General features: G+C 55.4%; 1 protein-coding gene across 3 annotated transcripts; it reads left to right on the top strand.

The window, feature by feature from the left end:
- Positions 1-854: 854 nt before the first annotated feature.
- On the top strand, positions 855-20,064 carry UCK2 (uridine-cytidine kinase 2). 3 transcript variants are annotated; one of them, XM_085586788.1, is made up of 7 exons: positions 855-1,187; positions 10,815-10,974; positions 11,998-12,094; positions 12,903-13,045; positions 17,052-17,149; positions 18,984-19,032; positions 19,676-20,064. In XM_085586788.1, the coding sequence occupies exons 1-7, from the start codon at positions 870-872 to the stop codon at positions 19,813-19,815; spliced, it is 1,005 nt and encodes a 334-aa protein (XP_085442914.1). In that variant the 5' UTR covers positions 855-869; the 3' UTR covers positions 19,816-20,064. The 3 variants fall into 3 exon arrangements, with proteins under 3 accessions (XP_085442914.1, XP_021401515.1, XP_085442915.1); XM_021545840.3 differs by having other exon boundaries at positions 1,042-1,300; XM_085586789.1 differs by lacking the exon at positions 855-1,187 and adding an exon at positions 10,283-10,379.
- The last annotated feature ends 432 nt before the right edge of the window (positions 20,065-20,496 follow it).

Below are 20,496 nucleotides of genomic sequence, written 5' to 3'. Positions count from 1 at the left end.
AGCTGATTCTTTGATCCACTCTACACCAGATCTTTATCTGTAAAAGGCCTGCCTAGCCAGCAGGTTCCTATCTCGCATTGTCATGGATCATGATCACATTTCTCTGCGTGGACTTGCACCCTACATATTGCCAGTCCTTTTTCCATTTTGTTGAGGTCATTTTGACTTTGAATCTTGGCCTCCAGAGTGCTCATGGCTCTTCCCAGACAGGTCCCATTTGCTAAAGATACAAGCATAACTTTTATTCCTGGATTTGGGTTGTTAATAATAACAATTTATGAGTGCTTGCAGGACCAGGGCCTAGGTGGAGTGGGAGAATCACAAAGTTATTACAGTTGGGAAAGACCTCGAAGATCACCAAGTCCAACCACTGACCCAGTACTATTCACCATGAAATATTGTCCCCAGGTGCCACATCTGCATGGTTGTTGAACATTTCCAGGAACAGTGATTCCACCCTTTTTCCGGGTAGTCTGTTCCAATGCCTGACCACCCTTTGGGTTAAGAAATTTTTCCTAATATCTGATCTATCCAATCCAATATCCACCCAAACCTTGAAATAAGTTGAGGGTATTTCCTCTTGTCCTATCACTTGTTACATGGGGGAAAAAGTCTGACCCTTACTTAGCCACAACCTCCTTTCAGGTGCAGAGTAATAAAGCTCCTTTTGTTCAGGCTGAGCCCCCCCCAGCCTTGTGCTCCAGCTCTGTTCCCTCCTCTCCACATGTCCCCAGTCCCTCAATGCCTTTCTTGGGGGGTGCCCAAAACTGAATCCAGGGAACGGTCACTGTCCTGGTCCTGCTGGCCGCAGTACTGCTGATCTAATCCAGGATGCCCTTGGCCTTCTTGGCCAGCGTGGGCGACAATAGATGTTCTGCCGGGGCCACCGTGGTGTGGTCCCAGCGCTGTTTGGGATGAAGCGGAGTGGCCGGAGAGACGAAGGGAACCGGCGCGGCTCCGGCGCGGCCGCAGCGCCTTTGTCCGCGGGCGGAGGGCGGCGGCGCGGTGCGGGCCCATGTGGCCGCAGTGCCGCCCGCCGGCGGGCTGGGCCGGAGCATGTGCAGCTGCGGCAGCACCTGGCAAGGAGCCGCAGCGCCGGGGATGTGAACCAGGCGGGGAGGAAGGCCCTTGACTCATCAGATAAATCCAGCCCCGCACGGCTGAGCGAAGGCGGAGGAGGCGCGGCGGTGAGCCGGGGAGGATGGCGGGGGACAGCGAGCAGCGGCTGGAGGAGCAGGGGCAGCCCAGCGGCGGGGAGCCCTTCCTCATCGGGGTCAGCGGCGGCACGGCCAGCGGCAAGGTGCGGGGGTCGGCGGCGGAGCTGCGCGGGGCGGCCGCATGGCAGCGGCGGCTCCGAGCGGCCGCCCCGCCACGTGCGCGGCTCCGGGCCGCGCCGGGAGCCGGCCGCGCTCCCGGCTCCCGGGGAAGGATGGGCCGGCGGGGCAGCGCGGCCGCCCAGGCCTCTGCCCGGAGCCCCGCGGACACGTGGAGGGGGGTGCGGGATGGGTGCGGGGTTTACTCGCTCCTTCTTTCCGGCCGGGACCTTGTGTCCCTCTGTGTCACCGGGGAGAGGGGGCAGCGGGCAGAGCTGGGGGCTGCGCGGACCAAGGGTGGCCCCAGCTCGGCCGGGCAGAGGCGGCATCTCCCTCCCCTCCAAAACCCTTCCTGTGGCTGTAGGCAGCGCTTCCCCCGTTCACCTGCACCGACCCCAGGGGCTGCCCGCCCCGCAAGGCACCTCGAGGGCGATGCAGTTTTTAAAATTTCCACCCCCGCCGCCCGCAATGGTGTCGGTCGTGCACGGGGGTGCCCTTCTCTGGCCAAGTTTAGGGTACAGGAGCGGGGATTGTGCAGCAGATGCTGACTCACGGCGGCAGAACGACCTCCTGGCTGCCGTGCCGGGAGGGGCTGGCCCTTGGCAGCGGCAGGTGGGAGCGGGGCGAGGGCTGCGGGCACGGGGCATCGCCCGCCGGGGCAATGCGGGTGTTCCCGGCAGGCTGCTACACCCAAACTGCAGCGCAGGGCAGCCTTACGGCTCCTCAGCCTTTTATTTTCGGTGTTTCATGCAGCGTGTTTGTCTCAGTATGTTTAATTTCACTAGCCTGCTTTCTTAATAGGAAAAGAAAATAGCTTTTTTTTTTTTTTTTTAACTTATTTAAGAGCAGTAAAAGCAGCTCCACATCTCATCAGTACTCGTATGCAGGGCAGCACATTCTACCTGTATTTTGGAAAGGATGAATAGATTTGGAAGTAGCTATACCTGTGAAGTATTTCTTGCTGAGGAAACTGTAGGCTGGCACAGGAGAGGGATGAGCCTGATCTCTCCGGGTGGATCCCTGTTTGGAGAGGGATCCCTTCTTTTGAAGGTATAACCCAACTGCTGTACCTCAGCCTAGTGTTTTAAGCATGTGTCTCTGAGTACCCTATTGATTTTTTGTACTGCTGTTGCTGCTGCAAGGGGGAAAAACCCAGCTGTAACAGGGGAGGGATGGTGAGAGAGGATGTAATCTCCTCCAGTGGGATCCAAAGCTGGATTGTTCTTGCAGTGCAGCTCCTGGTGACTCAAACACGCTGGGTTTGTCTGTTCTCTGATGCGTGGGTCTGCCTCTCTGTAGTTGTCCCAATAACATCGTGTCTGGCGCTGCTGAACTGTTATGTCTCTGAACACTGTGTCTCAGGCCCACAAGGTAAAAGCAGTGATTGCAGTACAATGCACCACAGTGGTGTTCAACTTCAAAGTGAAAATGCTCAAGAGCAGCAGGCTGCCTTAGGAAAAAAATAGGGAAATGGTCCTTTCTAGCATGGGAGATGTACTAACTGGCTTTTCCTGTCTCTTAGCTTTGATTTCCCCCCCTCCAGTGACTGCTGAAAACCTGTGTGCAGTATTGCCTGTTGAAGGGAGTCCAGCAGATCACTAGAAAGTTGGTGGGAAAAGGCTGCAAGAAATATGCTGGCAAAAAACCCCATGCAACAGGAAAAAAAGCCCCAGGACATGTGCCAACAGCCCCTTAGATTCGTATTTGCTGCGGCTGCAAGGCAGGGATGTGGGAGCTGTCCCTCACCTGTGGCCTGTGCTGGGACAGCTCTGGGGCTGATGTGGGTTGCTTAGCTAAGGGCTTGCCTGCGGCCAAAATCCAGCCCAGGGGCTGCCCTGCTGATGCGCTGGCTGTGGGGGAAAGGGAGTGCTAGCAGGGGAGTGAAGCAGGCACCTTTCCCAGTGGGAAAGTGACAAATCCATCCGACTCCCTCGACACCAATTGGGGGTTGCTGTTGCAGCACACCCCTTTGGCAGCACACCAGCCCAAAGATAAGGGAGCGAATTTGCCTTCCAAGGCCCCCTGCAGCTCCTCCCACCTCTGCTTTTGGGTCTGACATGGGGACAATAGGCTCCACAGTCCCCTCTTGGTGCAGCAGCAGGGTCAGGCAGTGGAAGGATGGGATTGTGTTTTGTAGCTGGCTGTGACTTGTGTGCTGTGGTGCCCTGGGGACGCTGGTATTGGAAGCGGCCGGCCTTCCCAAAGAGCTGGGATTGTTTGGCTGGTTTTCCTTAAAGCTGTGAGAACTCAAGTTCAAAGGCTGAGTGCTCTTTTCCCTAGTGAGCAAAAGAGGCTTGGGCAACTTTGGCCACTTGAATAGGGGTAGGACCCTGAGTGCTTTCCTGGTTTTTGGCTCTGGAAAGAAAACTGGACTGTGCCAGGAGCAAAACTGGGGAGCCACAGAGGTCCTGAGCAGTCTGGGATGCTGCAGCCCCTGTGAGGGCAGTGCAAGCTGCCCGGTGGCTGTTTTGAGTCAGCTCAGCTGGGACAGGCTCTTCACAAAAAAAGAGCTGTCCCCTGAAATGCGAGCGCTGTGCAGTCTGGACAAAGCGTGCTGTGCTTTCCTGGGGTGGAGATGACTTGGCATTAAGACCCCCATCCTGTGTCCAACATGAAGAGGACTGCAACTGCCTCGTTCCCCCAGAGCAGTTCCCAAGGCTTGTTGTCACATTTTCTTTCACCCTATCTCTTCTCAAGCGTTCTGTTAGAGTTCTCATTTCCCTCTTACACCCATGGCCTTTGTGCTAACAGCTCCTTCCCTTGCTCCTGCAAGACATTCCTGACTACCAAGGACTCTGCAGCACACAAGGCAGGCAGCCAGGCTGCGGGCTGGAGGAAAGTTCAGCAAACTGACTGCTGAGAACTGTTGGGAGGCCTCCTTAAGCTCTTTGTGTCCTCACTTCAGCTTAGCTGCTGGGACCTCGCAGCTCTGCCAGCAGTGCCTGGAGCAGCTTGCTCCCAGCAGCAGCATCTGGTGCTGGGGTGGCTGCAGGGGTGGGGAGAGCTCTTGGAGCTCAGGCTGAAGCATTAATTGTCCCCACATAAAGTGAGATGCTGATTGCTGCCTTCCAACAGGAGCTTGTGGGAAAAGACAGACTGCTTTGGTTGGCTGCTCATCACTCAAATTGGAGTGAGGGCTGAGCTGGGTGCCACTGCAGCCCTGTAGTTACATCATTTGGGTCTTGAGTTAGCACATCAAGATCCCAATGTCTGTTTGAACATGCAGCCTCAGAGTTTCCAGCCTGCAGAGCACCAAGATTACAGCCTGTGTTCAGCCAGGTGTGCCCTTACTGACTGCACCAGGCACTTTGAACACTGGCAAGGCTGGCTGAGGCTGGAAGAGTGAGCCAGCCAGGAGGCTGGAATTGCCCAGCCAGGGTGGGACAGCGGTGTTGGCCCCCAGGGAAGGAGTGCTCAGGGCTGCATGGGGCAGTTCTATGTCTCATGGAACCTCTTTTGTGACAGAGCTCAGTCCTCTACCCCAGCAAGGGCTGAGGTCCCTCACAGCAGCCCAGGGGTCACTGCTGCAGTGTCACCACCCGGATAACTGGCAGAGGAGCCCAGGGGAGATGTGGGAATGACTCCTCCATGGGAGGGGGACTAACAGGAATTGCAGCAGCCCTGTGCCGGTTCAGCACCATTTCCTGGTGACGTTCGTTTGTGGCTGGCAGGAGCCCTGCATCACAAGGTCTGACTAGTTAAACACTGGTGTCAAAGTGTGCTAGAGACTCATCAAACTTTCTAGTAGAACGTTTTTCTGTGCCAGCCCTGATCAGACTGATCCACAGGGCGTTTTGATGGGTCAGCCCTTTCCTGTTACTGATGGAATATGTGCTCATTATGGAGCCTGCTTACCATAGTCCTGTGGGCTCAGCCAGCTCTGGGCTATGGTGTTTGCAGCAGGGACTAGAGAAAAATATCCTGTGCCTAAAACCAGAGGATTGGGAGGGATTGTGTTAGAGGGTTTGTTTTCCTCCCTGCATGTAATCTGTGTTTAGAGCCTCTGTGTGTGCCTGTTTATGCTCCAGCCCGGGATTGCTGATCACATGCACAGTGTCCCAGGGTGAGAGAGCAGAAACCTGGCTATCCCACTCCTGCTCTGGTTGGCCTGTGGCTCACAAAGGGAAAGGCAGCATGGTGAACCTGCCTGGGAATGCTCTGGGTGAAGGCCCAGGCTTTTGGTTCAAGAATGCTAAGTTTCCAGTCCTGGTGTTGCCACATGTGTGTGCTCCCATTAGGACTGGAAAGGATGATGTGGGTCATGAACTGGCTGCCTGCAGTCACAGGCATTTGATTGATGCTCTGGGACCCTTCCCAATTTGCTGTCTGTTCTGTGTGTCATCCCAGTCCAAGCGCTTCCTGGTACTTTATAATTACCATAACCTTCAGGAAGAGACCAACATCTGTAACTCGTGTGCTGCAGGAGATAAGGGCAGCATGCTATAGAGGACAGCAGAGAAATTAAACAAATAATTACAATGGTTCCTTATGTTTGATCTTAGGGAAAATCCTGCCAGAGCACAAAACTGGAGACTGTGTTATCCACAGAGGTGTGATGAGGACAGCCCAGCCAGGCTGCTGCAGCTGCAGGGCCATTGCTAGCTCCTGCCAAGCCAGCTCACAATCAGATCCTGCAGGAAGGGCGTTATGGCAGTGATGTCCCTGGAGATAACCTCTGGGCTCCTCTCCCTGGTGGGATGGGACTGCTGCAGTCTGTCCTTGCTCCTGGTTGTGCTGTGGGCCAAGGGCATTGCTCTCTTGGGGAGGACTGTCCTCATGAGCAGCAGCTTGGCTCAGGATTAGCAGCCTGCAGTGGTGGCAGGAGGCTGTGCCTCTCTATCCACGCTTTTGGCACAACCCTTTTCCTCCTCCTGAGGGATCTGGCAGCTTCTGTATTCCTTTAGGGCTGGGATCACTTGATCTGGCTAAATCACTTTTGCTGGGTGTCTCATCTAGAGTCCCTGGGAAAATGGGAGGTCCTCCCTGCAGCTGGAATGGGACCTTGAACATCCCTATGCAGTGCCAGGTTCCGTGGGGATGGACAGACTGCTTTCAGCATGTGGCTTTTAGCATATCCACCTGCACAAGGCTTAGGAAGTCCTGCAAGCCCAGGACAGGCCTTGCCCTGCTGGGGCTGGAGGCATCAGCTGTGTCCTGCTCCTTCTCACAGTTCCTGGTGGGTGACAGTGGCACCGTCCATCAGCTTTCTCCTTAATTCCTGTCGGAAGTTGTGCTAATTTACTGAGCAGAGCTACCCAGGAGGGATTGTGGGATAATCTGCATAATAATGTCAGGGAATTAGTCAACTCCTCAAGAATATCTGAGCAGCTGGCTATAGGCCACGAGTGAATGTGAATTAAATATGTAATTAATATATTCCAAATGAATGTTAGAGGCAGGCCTCCAAACACCCATCTGTCGAGTTTGTTCCCCTGCCTACCACCTCTCTCCTTTTGGGAAGATATGCTGGATTTCTTCTCCAGGTGCCCTCTGCATCTTCCCTTCCCAGCAGAATAATGCTGTACTTCTTCTTTGAACACTGGCTGTTTGTGTGCTTGGTTCAGGGGAGGAGTCCTGCAAGGGGAGCTGCAACTTCTCCTGCTCAGGAATAACCTCTTGGAGCTCTTGCTGGCGTGGTGCTGTGCTGATACCTTCTTTCCACAAGCTGTGAGCTGTGGGCTGGTTTGCACAGATTTCCCAGGGAGCAGCTTGAGCACAAAGCTTGGGGGAGTGCAGCTCCAGGGGTTTGCTCCAATCTGGAGCCGAGTTCCCCTCACTGCAGTGTGGGCAGTCATGACCCATGGCAGGAACCAGGATCCCTCCCTCCCTGCCTGCCTGCTTGGAAAGCCCTGCTTCAGTTGCATGTGGCTACCATGGGAAAGGTCTGCTTGGCAACCACAGAGGCTCAGAGGCTGCTGGAGCTTGGCTATATTTAGTTTTAACCAAGTTCTGGAGGAGGGGAAGCTCTCTCCTTTTGCTTGAGAAAGCATCTTGTTGCTGGGAGTTGGCTGTGGCTGAATCACTGGCAGCGTTGGCTTTGGCTCGTGGCAAGGTGTGCATGGATGAGGTGGGTATGGAAAGGGGCTGAGCAGAGACAAGAAGCTCTGGCATAGCTCTGGTATTCCTGCAGGTGAGTTGTGTCACGTCAGGCGTAGCTAGTGATGGGCTCCAAATCCTCCAGTTTGTGTACTGGGATTAAGTCACCATTCTCAAGGCATCCTCCGCACTCCTGGGCTTCTTGGAGAAGGAACCATCATCTTCTTCCCTGGGAGAAGCAGTTAGGAATCAGCAAAAGAAGGAATCTGAGCCCAGCCTGCCCCTTCAAGTGGTTGCTAAGTGCCTGTTGTCAGTATGAGTCCCCTGCATCCAGACTGGTGCACACTGGCACAGGACTTTGGAGTCATGCTCTGTTCTTGCTCTAACTAGGCATCTGTGGGTGTCCCCAAAAGCTGGCTGTGCTCATTTCCAGTTATTGATGGATCTTTTCACAGTCACACGTGTGCTGCTTTGGGAGAAAATAGTTTAACAGGGAATATGTCATTTATTTGGGGGGACATTTCCCAAGGGTGGGAGTTTCTGTTCCTGTTGTGTAGGGGAGTTTCCAAGCTGTGTGTTTCTGGTTTTTCTTCCTCCTTAACAGTGGGTGTTTATCAACCAAGGGGAAAAACTGCATGTCCAGCTGTAGGAGTTGTTGAGATTGGCATAAGGGACTGTCCCTCATGAGACATTGTTGTTCCTACAACAAATGATAGTGAAAAAAGGAAAAACCCTCTCTTGGACCTCGCTGAGGTTCATGGCCCTACTAAGGAAAGCTGAACACAGCCCTGGAGTGGACTAAGTCAAGCTGAACATGCCCTGTCCCCCACTGTCCCTATGTCCTGCTGCTCTTAATGCAGGTGTAATATGTGAGCAGCGACCTGCAGGACCAAGGTGACAAGTGTGCCTCTTCCCAGAGCCAGGAGGTGACATCCCTGCTCACCCAGGCACTCGGCATGCTGGAGCTGAGCTCGGTCCTGAGAGCAGGATGTCCTTATGCTTGTCTTTCTCCACCACTTCTGCCAGCTCTCCAGAGCCCACCAGGGAAAAGGGAAGGGTCCACTGTGTCTGCCAGGTTGCTTTTTCCATGAGGCACCATCTGCCCCTGAGCCCTGGATGGCAAATGCAGCTGGGATGCAATCTGTTCCTCGTCTGGAAAGCTGGAGGGGGGATGTGTTCCTGTCTCCAGCTGCTTTGGGGTACTTTCTCCTTTGGGCTTTTCTCATTATCAGGTGTCTCAAATTGTGAGTATGGAGCTACAGGGTGATTTTCAGAGCTGGTGGGGGCTCTTCTGCATCTTCCAGAATCCATAGACCAGAGACTAGTGTGCATAAGGCAGAAGGAAGACTGGCACCATTTGTCTGATGCTCTTAAATGATTTAATTGCCAATACACATGCTGAGGTCCAAGGGGAGAAAGTGAATGCAAATCCATGTGCTGCTTTCACTGATTCAAAGGAAAGGAGTCCTGCTCCTTCCCCTGGGCTGACAAAAGCAGTTTCTGGTGCAGATCCACATGCAGCCTGTGGCTCTAGGGATCTGTCTGGGTGGCTTTGCTGAAAGGTAGTTTATTCCTGATGGCAGTGGGCCTGGGAAGTTCGGTGTCCTGGGCAGCTATAGTCAAGGCTGAGCCCTGCTGTGCTGTGTCCTGCTGCTGCATGGGCAGGCAGTGGTGTCTGGGGGAGTGAGCAGCCAGGAAAGGTGGAAGAGAGGCACTGAACACACCCCAGTTTTGCAGAACCTGTGGGATACAGCTGGGTAAGCAAGTAGGGCTGAGGCAGGCCAGAGATGGATTTGGGGAGTGGGAAAACAGAGGAAAAGGAGAGCAGGCTCTGGCTTTGTCTGTGTGTGTGCAAGGGCAGGGGACTGGCACGGACTTGCAGGGCTTTGTTCTGGGTGGGAGCAGCTTGCTGCAGGGCAGGGCTGCCAGGATGGCTTGGGAAGCATGACCTGCCTTCTGGGAGAGGCAGGAGAAGAAGGTGAGATGCTCAGGAGACCCTGTCCCTGACCCCAAACCCACACTGGTGCCCTGGGCTGCCCAGACTGCTGTGGGTCAGCTGGAGCTGGTTCTCTCTGCAGCAGAGCTGTGAGTGAGCCTCTCCAGCCAGGCTGGGGATGACTCACAGCCCGTGGTCACAGCCAAGGCAGGTCAGCCTGGCCTGGTGGGAAGAGGCAGTCTCTGGAGATGGGAATGCTGTCAAGTCTTCCAGCTTCTCAGGCAAACAGCCTTGCCCTCTGCCTGCCAGGGTGACCTCCTCTGCCAGGCATGCGTTCCCCTCCCTGCTCCCTCTCACCAGTGATTCTTCAGCTCTGCAACTGCAGATTGCTAGCCAGGTATGGAGCAGATGGTTGAGCCATCCAGGAGGTGGGAGTGTGGAAAGAGCCACTGGCAAGCTGGGATAGGCAGGTTGGGGCAAGCACGCTGCTCTTCGCAAGGCACAGGGCTCAGCAGAACACTTGTGGTGACCAGGGCCAGGAGCAGCTTGGCTGGGCACCTGCAGCCAGTGTGGTTCCTTGAGTGAGAACAGCTCCCTCTGGCACCCAGGAGCAGCTGCTTTGCCCTGGGCAGTGGATGCCATGGGGCAGGAGCAGAGCGCTGCCCAGCCTTGGCTCTCGGTGGCTGGGGCAGTGCTGGCTGCCAGGCAGCGATGCTGGCACCACCAGTGCCTTGCACAGGGGCCAAGGACTCCCATGACTAAGGAGAAGGGACTGCAGCAGGCTTTGGGATTTGTCCCCCGAGCTGTGCTCTGGGTCGTGTCGCAGTGGTGGCCACTGCCCTGGTGCCAGCAGAGCCGGTGCCAGCCACCCTGTGCCAGCCTGCTCCACGTGGAGTGCGAGGTGCCCGCTCCCTGGGCCAGCAGCCAGGGCCACGTGGCTCCTCAGCCACGCAGTGCCCTGAGCCTCCCGTGCCAACAGGCACCAGGATGTGCTGGCTCCTCCCAGCCCTGGCAGCTGTGGCACAGATCCCTGATAAAGTCCCATGGGCTCTCTTCCTCCTGCCTTCCCATCCTGGGCTTTGTTTGCCCTACCTGTGAGGACTCTCTCGTGCTGTGGTGGGGTTTCTGGGCTGGAGCAGAGCTGGGGGAGCCAAGACTGCTTTGTCAAGGGGAAAGTGCCCCACGGGGAGCTGCCTGGCAGGCTGGAGTGCCTGGGCCCCATGGCATGTGGCTGAACCCAGGCAGGAGCCAACTATTTTTCTGCTGCTGCTTGTGCCCAGAATAGGAGCTGTGGGCAGGCTATAGGGGCGGAGGAGAGGGTGGCAGGCAGCAAACTTGGTGCTGCTGTCACACTAAAGAACACCATGGTGATGTCTCTGGAGCACTTTTCCCTCAGTGGCTTTGGAAAAACCACAGACTCTTGGCTGGAGGTGCAGCAAACAGTCAGGGATGTTACCTGGGGACATCCTCCCTGTAGTGCTAAGATGTAACTTGCTGCTGATGTGCTTCCTTTGCTATTCTTTTCCCAGTCCTCCGTGTGCTCCAAGATTGTCCAGCTGCTGGGCCAGAACGAGGTGGACTATCGCCAGAAGCAGGTGGTGATCGTGAGCCAAGACAGCTTCTACCGGGTCCTCACCTCGGAGCAGAAATCCAAAGCGCTCAAAGGCCAATTCAATTTTGACCACCCAGGTGAGTGGAGAGCAGCACTGAGGCTCTGCCATGCACTGTGGGGACAGGGCTGGAGTGGGACCCCCAGCTGCAGCAGCCGAGAGCCTGCATGGACACTGGGGCTCTGCATCCTCGTGGGACAGGAGTGGGTGGCTTAGTTAAGCTCTTGTGGAACAGGGTGCCTAGAACCACCTGTGTGTCATCCCCCCCATCTCTCTTGGGGAAGAAAAGGGGGGTGGGGTGTTTGGGGTGAGAAAGAGCAGGTTATAAATCCTCAAAATCCTAAAGACCTTTCTCTTCCTGCAAAAACATCCCCCAGTTTGAACAAGGTTTTCATAGAATCGTAGTATCATTGAGTAGTTTGGCTTAGAGGGGACCTCCTTAGAGGTCATCTTGTTCCAATACCCTTCATCTAGAGCAGGCAGCAAAGGAACAGATAGGGTTTTGTTGCAGCTGAGTCAGGCCCAGAGAGATCTGGCCTGGCAGAGTCCCTGGAGCCAGCAGCTCCATGTCCCTTCTTCAAGGAGGGAACCAGCTGTGCAGCTGCTCTGCAAACCTTTCCACCGAGGGGCCCTGCCCTGTTACTACAACAGGGGCTCTTTGAACCATCTCCAGGCTCGACGGGGAAATTCCACAGCTGCTGTCCCTTCGTCCCCATGAGGACAATGGCCAGAGGCAGCGAGCTCTGAGCAAACAGAGCCCTGTCTGTGTGGCAGCTCAGTGCTGGAACACTGCTGCAGTCTCTCTCCGAGGGCTGGAGCCCTGGAGGAGATGCCTTCTGTGCCTGGGCTGTCAGCACTGCTGGACAAGGACGGTATTGATCTCTGCAGGCCACATCCCAGGCTGGTGCAGAGCCACAGAGCCCCGTGGCTCTGGCAGAGCTGGGCCTCGTCCCTGAGGAGGTGCAGGGCTTTCCTCCCAAGTCTGTGGGTCTGTCTGTCCCCAGCACGAGGTGCCAACGACTCTGGCTTGGGTGAATTTTAGCATCTGGTGGGTGGGAGAGGTTGCAAAGCTGCCTCGGGGTAACGTTTCTTCTCTCTTCAGATGCCTTTGACAACGAGCTGATCGTGAAAACGCTCAAAGAGATCACAGAAGGGAAGACGGTCCAGATTCCTGTCTATGACTTTGTCTCCCACTCCAGGTCTAACAGCTGCTCCTGCCTTGCTGTGCCTCTGCTAACGTCCCGTGGCAGCCCTGCCTTCCCCAAACTCCTGCCCTCTGCTTGGGTGCTAACCTGCCAGCACAAAGTTTCCATCCTACCTACTCCAGCCCTGGGTTAGAGCATCCCAGGCAGATGGAGGCACAGGTTGAGGGTCTGGAAAGCTGTGTAGCCATCCAGGAACATCCAGGCATCAGGGCCGGGGGGTTACGACCTCCCTTCTCTTTCCCCATCCACGCCTCCTCTCCCCATAAATTCAGTGTTTGCAGCTTTAACAAGCACTCCAGCCTCAAACAGCCTGGCAGTGCCAGGAAAGGAGGAGGACAACAAATCTTGCTCTTGTAACACTCCCCTTGCCCGTGTTCAGCTTGTTTTTGCATGCCTGCGTTGGTCATGGACAGTGTGGCTCTGCTGTGTTTCCCACAAAAGCACCGTGCAGTCAGGGAAGTGCTGCCTGCTCCCCAGGGAAGCAGAGCTGGCCGTGCAGGTTCCCGTGCTTTCCTGGGCTTTCTGGCTTGGCACATAACCCTGTGAGCAGCAGCTGGCTGAGCTAGGGGGAAGAAGGGTTAGTGTGCTTCCTGCTTTGCTGTTTATCCTTCCAGGAAGCGTACGTATGCCTTGGATTCCCTCCACGGTGGTGGGGTAGGTCTGCCCTCTCCTCGGTGCCCCCCTGGTGCAGCAGTGGTGTCCCAGGGTTGGAGCAGTGCTTAGGAGCACCGCTGTTCCCCCCACCTCTCTTTGTGTAGCCCAGCCTCCCCCAGCAGGCTTTGACTGTGCTTGCCCCTGGCAGGAAAGAGGAGACGGTGACGGTGTACCCTGCCGACGTGGTGCTCTTCGAGGGCATCCTGGCCTTCTACAGCCAGGAGGTGCGGGACCTCTTCCGCATGAAGCTCTTCGTGGACACGGACGCCGACACCCGGCTGTCTCGCAGAGGTGAGCAGGGACAGAGCCCCCCTGACTGCCTGGGCAGCTGGTCACACAGGCAGGTGCCAGTGACCAGAGCTGGAGCTGGCACAAAGCTGTCAAGAGCTGGGGAGCTTTTCCTGCGCAGTGCAGAGTTGTCACTAGGGCAGCTCGTGGTTTGCTTTGTGTCTCTTGGGATTCAGCGGGATTTTTGCTGCCTTGGCTGGGATTCCTCCTTTGATGAGTGCTGAGTGTGCCGTGTCCTCGCATGGCCCCGTGGCACCAGCCCAGTGCCAGCAGCTGAGCAGCAGCTGCTGCCAGCCAGCCAGATGCAAGGCAGAACCTCTGGACAGTTCAATCAGAAGGCAGAGCCTGATGGATCCACTCAGGACCTGGGCTGTGGGTGTGCTCTGAGGATGGCATTTGGGCCATGGTGTTTACTGTGGTGGTGCAGATGAGGAGTCTGGTTGTACATTTGTGCAACCCAGTGTGGAGCCTCTGTGTGGGACCTGGCACTGGGCTGTGGTTTGGGGGCAAAGAGCGCTAGAAACCACTGTCCCCCTCCAGGGCTCCCACCACTGTCCCCCTCCAGGACTCCCTGTGTCCTGCTGGCTTGGCTATGGGTTGCCAGCTGATACTGGGGGGGACACCCACGCTGCAGGGCCTGCATGACTGGAGATGTCCTTTGTTTCTAAGCAGCCTTGAGGAGTGGGGTCACTCATGCAGCACCTCCTGGGTGACTAAAAAACCATTTGGGGGCTCTCGGGGCAGAATTCACTTCTGTCTGAACTATTCCTACCCCTGCCTGGCTCTGACAGGCTCCACAGGGTGCCTGGGGATGCAGAAGATGAATTAAGAGGAGCAGTCCCTTCCAGAGCTCTGCGCTGTGACGAGGGGAGCGCGTCTCAGTGCGTCAGTCTGGGACTGTTGTGTGCATGGGACTGTTCCACTCCGCAGTGGAGCTGGTCTTGCCTGCCCTTCTGCTGTCAGACACATGCAGAGCCTCCTCAGCTGCTGGGATGTCATCAGCACTGATGAGCATCTCCTTTTTACCAACCCCTCTTGACCCTGCCCAGTGTTCTTGCATGACTCATCCAGGGAGGTGACAGCACAGTCAGTTGCAGGGAGATGTATTAGCAGGTCACAGATGGGCAGGGTCCCAAAATGTGAGCCCTAATCCCTTAAAATGCTGTGCAAGAGCTCAGGGTAGGACACTGGTGGTGACAGTGACCTCAGCCAGCAGCTCAGCCTCACACAGCTCCCTGTCAACCTCCCCTGGTGGGAGAGAATCAGAAGAGTGACAAAATTTGTGGGCTGAGACAAAGGCAGTTTAACAAGTAAAGCAAAAGCCACAAGGCAAGCAAAAGGAGGAATTTGTCACCATTTCCCCGTGGGCAGGCAGGTGTTCAGCCATCCCCAGGAAAGCAGGGCACCATCGTGTGTGATAGTTATGTGGGAAGACAAATGCCATCACTTTGAATGTCTCCTCTTGCCTTCCTCCTTCTTCTCCCAGCTTTATATCATCGTGGGTATGGTGTGGGACATCCTTTGGGTCAGTCAGGGTCAGCTGTCCCAGCTGTGTCCCCTCCCCGCACTGATGGGGTGGGGTGGGGAGCAGCAAAGGCCTTGGATCTGTGTAAGCAGTGCTCAGCAATAACAAAAACATCCCTGTGTTATCTACTCTGTTTTCAGCACAAATCCAAAACACAGCCCCACACTGGCCACCGTGAAGAAAATTAACTCTATCCCAACCAAAACCACCACATTCTCCATCCCTTATTCCAAACCACTTAAGTTGTGCTCAGGTCCCACACGCTCCAGTCCATTCTCATTCTCCAGCTTTGGTGGATCACACATACATCAATCCCCTGTTTAATGAAATAAAATCTCCTGAGTGCCCACTGAGTTAATTTAGTGCCTGACTTTGGGGTCCATCTGTCCTAGTGGTCCTTCAGGACAGGAGGAGGTGGTGTGTAATGTGGAGTTAGGGGGTCACTGCTGTGCTCACACTGCTTGTAAGGCTTGTACTTCTCCCACCCATCGTCAATCACTTGCAAAAGGGCAGCTTTGCTGATGGAGGTGCTGCTGTCTCCTAGTTACTGCAGCTCATTGTTCTCCTGGTAGGAATCTGGCCATTTCCCTGCCATCAGCAGTTGGTAGGACCATTGCAGCATCAAATCTGTTTACTGTATGTCTGCCTGTCATTTCTGGGAAGAGAGCCTGTGTGAGAGGTGCCAAAGGTATAATCATGTTCCTGGAACGTAGCTGGAGGCAACTCATAGCAAAAGTTAGGATCTTGTGTTGTGATGTGGCCCTGAGTCATCCTTCTGTCCCAGAAGCTGTAAAGGGTTGCAGCAATTGGGTTTTCAGCTGGGCAGCAGCAGCAGATGAGGTTGCTGGAAGTGCAGCTGACAGCTCAGTTAATCAGTAGTGCTGGGGTTCAGTACGTGCAACTCACACTGTGCCCATCTCAGCACCTGTCCCCAGAAGTTCTGCCAGCAGAGTGCAAGGGGCAAGGCCTGCCAGGTACCTCAAACAGGGATCTGTGGGGCTCAGGGACCTCATTCTGGCTAAGCTCCCTCACTGCCCTGTCCTTGGCCAGTTTCCCTAAAAAAGAAACCAGGTCCAGTTTGAGTTTGGACCTGCTGGCTTCAGAGGGGTGCAGTCTGTCCTTGGGATATTTGCCTGCCCTGCCAGCAATCCATCAGGACAGGGTGTGTGGTTTTACCTGGGCTGTTGGGACCTGCTGCTTTGGGGCCAGGTACAAGCAGCAGGTGTCTGACTTGTGTTTGTATATGGGGTTGTTGTCCTGCTCTGGTGTGCCCTGGGAAGAGGCAAGAGAGCTTTGCCCTGTCAGGACCAGCCCCTGCACAGCTTATAGGCTTCCTGCACCCCAATAAATAAGGTGTGGGACCTGGGAAATAAAAGTGTTGTATTTTCCCTGCCTCTTTTTCTGTATTCAAGCTGGGGTTTGCTCCTGCTCTCTGGAGAAGCTGCTTCTGATTCCTGGAGCAGGCCTGGAGCTGGCACCCATCCTGCTGCCAGCCCTTTTCCCCATCACTTCCCCCATGCAGGGCTGTGAAAGGCCATGCTGTGAAGCTGCTGGGCGAGGGCAAACAGAGCCACGGGGCCAGTGCCAGAGCAGCAGTGTCCTGGCCCCGAGAGCACACAGGCAGTGGCTGCCCAGCAGGTCAGGCAGGCTGGCAGGGCAGTGCTGTGCCTTGGCTCTGCCTGGGACATGAGGGAAGGCTCATTCCAAAGCCAGTGCCAGGCACTCACATGCTGGGGAAAAGCCAGCAGCCCCCTGAGGACAGCCAAGTCTGTTCAGCCACAGGGCTGCTTTGGCTCTTCCCTGAGGATTGAGTTCCTGCTGAACTGGGCCACTTGTGCATGCTGAAGTGGCTTCAGACTGGAGATGGCACTGGCCCAAACAGCTCATGCAAACAGGGTGGAAGGCCTGGGTGGCAGAACAAGCAGGAGGCCAGTTTGCTCTCCTGCCTTTGGGCTTCCCCCTGAGCTGACCCCCTCACCTCTGGTTCTCCTGCACAGCTGGGGACAGCACAAAGAGCCTGGCAGAGCTGTGCAGGTGGGTGAGTTTTACTGTCCTCACCTCTGCAGATTTGAGTTTAACTGTGCCTTAATATGCGTGTGTGTGACTGCTTTTCTATTCTTTGGGCACCTCTGCACTGGGATGACAGAGGATGCCCAATCAGGCAGAATGGAGTGACAGGAGGGAGGCAAAGCCTGAGGCTGGGCTGGGCTGGCATTAGTTACAGCTGGGAAGTGTATGCAGAGCTGAGAAGGCGGGGAGGCCAAGAAAAGCCCTTGGCCAGGTCAGCTAGCCCTTGGCTCTCAGGAAAACTTGGAAGCAGGTTAAAAGCATGGAGCTGGGCTGGGATGTGCTCAGACACATGGACAGCAGCTTGCAGGAACACAGATCTCGGGCAAAATATCCAAAGGCTGTACTTACTGAAGGAAAAGGGGGTGGAGAGATTTGTGCCTCAGCTCCTGAGTGTGCCTTACACCTTCCCCTCAGTGCTACGAGACATCAGTGAGCGGGGCAGGGACCTGGAGCAGATCCTGTCTCAGTACATCACCTTCGTCAAGCCTGCCTTCGAGGAGTTCTGCCTGCCGGTGAGTCAGGGGAGTGGCACCCGTGAGAGGGCTGAAACAGGAGCACTTTGTGCCCAGAGCTCAGAGCAGCTCCCTGGGCCTTCCTCCCTCTCTGCAGGCTCTGGCCGAGGCGGGGGTGCCAGGGCAGGGTGTGATGAGGACTATTTATACAGCCACTGCCTTCCTGGTGAGATCACCCTTCCCTTTGGGAAGGCAGCATGGCCAGAGGAATCCCTCTCTGTGCAGGGCTGACAAACCACTGGGCAGCTCAGCCTGGCAGGGAAGGTCCTTGGCTGTTTTTAGCTGGAGAATGGGAGGTCGCTGCCCCCAGGCAGTGTTTGCTGTGTCTGCCTCCTCTTTTGGGCTGTCCTGCTGGCCCTTTTCACCCTGCAGTGCGCTGGCTTCGTGCTTGGGAGAGCAGGGGAGCTTCTTCCTTCTGTCTGTTCAGTGGGATGTGGCCTTGCAGGTTGCATTTCCTGGCTGCTGAGTGGCCAGGGGACAAGCCTGCCTGGAGAAAGGAAGCTCCTTTGGGAGCTGATAGCAGAGGCAAGGCTCCCTGGCAGACAGGGACTGTATTGGGGAATTGACTGCAGTCCTGCAGACTTGCATGGAAATAGCACATTTGCAGGAGCAGCTATTGTACACCTTTCCTGGCTCTCATGGAAAGCAGCCTGTGCCTTGCTTCTCAAGGCTTTTCAAGCAGATGTAGTAGTATATGAGGATTTTTTTTTTATTCTGGAGGAAGTGAGCTAGCAGAGTCCTGAAACCTGGGAACTGCTGCCAGCACCACAGGCAGGAATCAAACTGTGCCTCCCACCTTAGGAACATCCCTATGACTCTAGGTGGTCAGCTCTGCCCCTTACATTACGAGGAGCTGATTCTGTGCTGCAAGATCTTTTCCTGGCTCTTGCAAAGTTCCCTTTTTTCAGTCTCACTCAGCTGTGGCTCTGGGGACCAATTCCAAAGCCCAGAAAGGCTTTTCCTGAGAGGCAGGTCCAGCTTGCAAGGCTCCTATTCTTGCAAGTCCCCAGCAAGATAAATCCACAGTTTTTCAAAGCAGCAGATGCTGCATCAGGCTCTTCTGATGAAGAGTCTGTAGGAGAATGAAGTGTGAAACAAGGAGGACACAGAACTGCCTTGTTTCTACCCACAGCTTTGCAGTGGTCTGCTCCCACTTCCAACCTGGTGTTGGCTCAACTGCAGGCTCAGCATCCACTGTTGCTGTTATATGACTCCTAAAGCAGCTCTGAGCCAAGTGGTCCAGTACTGAAACGGTCCAGCATATCCTGGTGGTTTTTGATATGTCTGGAAGCACTTGGAGGTGTCAGGTGGCACCTGTCACCCCAGCTAGCTTGGTGAGGCTTGGCTGTCAGCTGTAAAACAGGCAGGAAACTGAGACTGGCACCTGCAGGGGAAACTAGGTCAGGACTGGTGTCCTAAATCACACCTTTGCAAGTGATGTGGTAGAGAATTCTCCCCCCTTCCCAGGCAGATCTCGTGGCTGTGCCCAGGCATGCCAGCTTATGCTCCTGGAGCAAGTCTGGATTGGATTCAGGAGGAGCCATGTTCCCAAGAGCATCAACTGCTGGAGTTCTGTGATTATGAGGCTCCTTAATTGCAGGTTTTGTTCAGGGTGCCTCTTACTGGCTTCTCGTGAAAATGGAATCAGGGCACAAAGCATGGCCCTTGAAACGCGGAGTAGAACACAAGAGCATCCAAAATGTATTATCAGCAACGACATACCCCCCAGAGGTTCTGGGGAGGGCAGGGAGCTGCCCCAGGGAGCAGGGACAATGCCCCAGCCCAGGGTGTCTCCACTTGTTCCCTGTAACAAAGTGCTCTCTCTCTCCTCCAGACCAAGAAATACGCTGATGTGATCATTCCCAGAGGAGCAGATAATGAAGGTAAGCACCCAGGCCCTGCTGCTCTGCCCTGGCAGCCAGCTTTGGGCTGTTGCTGTTGCAGTGGAGTTAGCAGAACCTGCCCCAGAAGGGACTCAGAGCACTGCCACCCAAGAGAGTGCTGCTATCACAGGTGTGCCAGGATGAGCCTGTTCCCTTTGCTCCTGCTTGGAGCATTAGTGACTGGGACTTTGTGTTACTGTAGCACCTCCAGGCCAACTCATTGTTCATCCCACATAAAAGGCAATGTGCAGCTGGGTCAGGCAGGCTGGGGTCAGCCTGAGCGTCGTGGCTGGGGTCAGCCTGAGCATTGTGGCTGGATTCAGCCTGAGCATTGTGGCTGGGGTCAGCCTGAGCATCGTGGCTGGATTCAGCCTGAGCATCGTGGCTGGATTCAGCCTGAGCATTGTGGCTGGATTCAGCCTGAGCATTGTGGCTGGGGTCAGCCTGAGCATTGTGGCTGGATTCAGCCTGAGCATCGAGGCTGGATTCAGCCTGAGCATTCTGGCTTGAGAGGCAGAGCAATCAATCCTGGGTGGATATAGGAGGGGACAGCAGCAGGAGGGATGGCAGGAGCACAGCCCTGCCTTGTCTCTGCTTGATTTGCAGCCATCCTAATGCAGTCTCTCCCCCTTTTTGCTCGCAGTGGCCATAAACCTGATAGTGCAGCACATCCAGGACATTCTTAACGGAGGACTCAGCAAACGCCAGAGCAACGGGTACCTGAATGGCTACACTCCCCCACGCCAGCGGCAGCCCTCAGAGTCCAGCAGCCGGCCCCACTGACCCGGGCAGAGGCGTGAGGCCACCACGGCCCCTCTGTACATACTGTCCACTCGTTCCCCCCTTATCTATTTAAGAAACCAGACGGAGACGAATGCCTTTAATTTTGTATGTTGGAGTTGCCGAATGAGAAGCAGCCGGTTGCTCGGGAGCCCGGACCACCCTCAGCTCCTGGCCCTGCTCAATAACTCCTCCAGCACGGAACCGGCTATAAATCTCTATAAATATAGAATTGCTCTATTTTTGCGTAAATGCAGAATAACGTAAAATTACTTGCCGTAAGGTATTTGCCAGGCTCGGTGTTGCTGGGTGGGACTGGGAAAAAAGGGGGTCCTAGGAGGTGTTGGTGTCAGGATCTTCACCTCAGACTCGGTAAGGAAGGAAGAACGGTGCTGGTGTCCATCCTGGGCCTGAGTGTTACACCTGGGTTGGGTTTGTCTCTTCCTACCACTGCTGTTCAGGTCCAGGCAGCCTGGTTTTGGCTGGCAGGTGCTGCACAGCGCTTCTGGCAGCTGGGAGAATGATGTGGAGTGTCTCCCTCTGTGTCTCTGCAGCTCCAAGTCTCAGCCTTTCAACAGCATCCTATTCTGTGCCTGACACCCCTTCCCACCACAGGTGTAGGGCTGCTGCCACACCTCCAGTGAGCACCTGGAAGGTGATGCTGGGTATGTGGCCATATAAACA

The sequence above is a fragment of the Lonchura striata genome, chromosome 8, assembly GCF_050655825.1.
Source record: "Lonchura striata isolate lonStrDom1 chromosome 8, ASM5065582v1, whole genome shotgun sequence".
In the NCBI taxonomy this organism is placed as follows: domain Eukaryota; kingdom Metazoa; phylum Chordata; class Aves; order Passeriformes; family Estrildidae; genus Lonchura; species Lonchura striata.
Note: the sequence above shows the minus strand (reverse complement) of the source record. Positions and strands in the feature narration are given on the sequence as shown.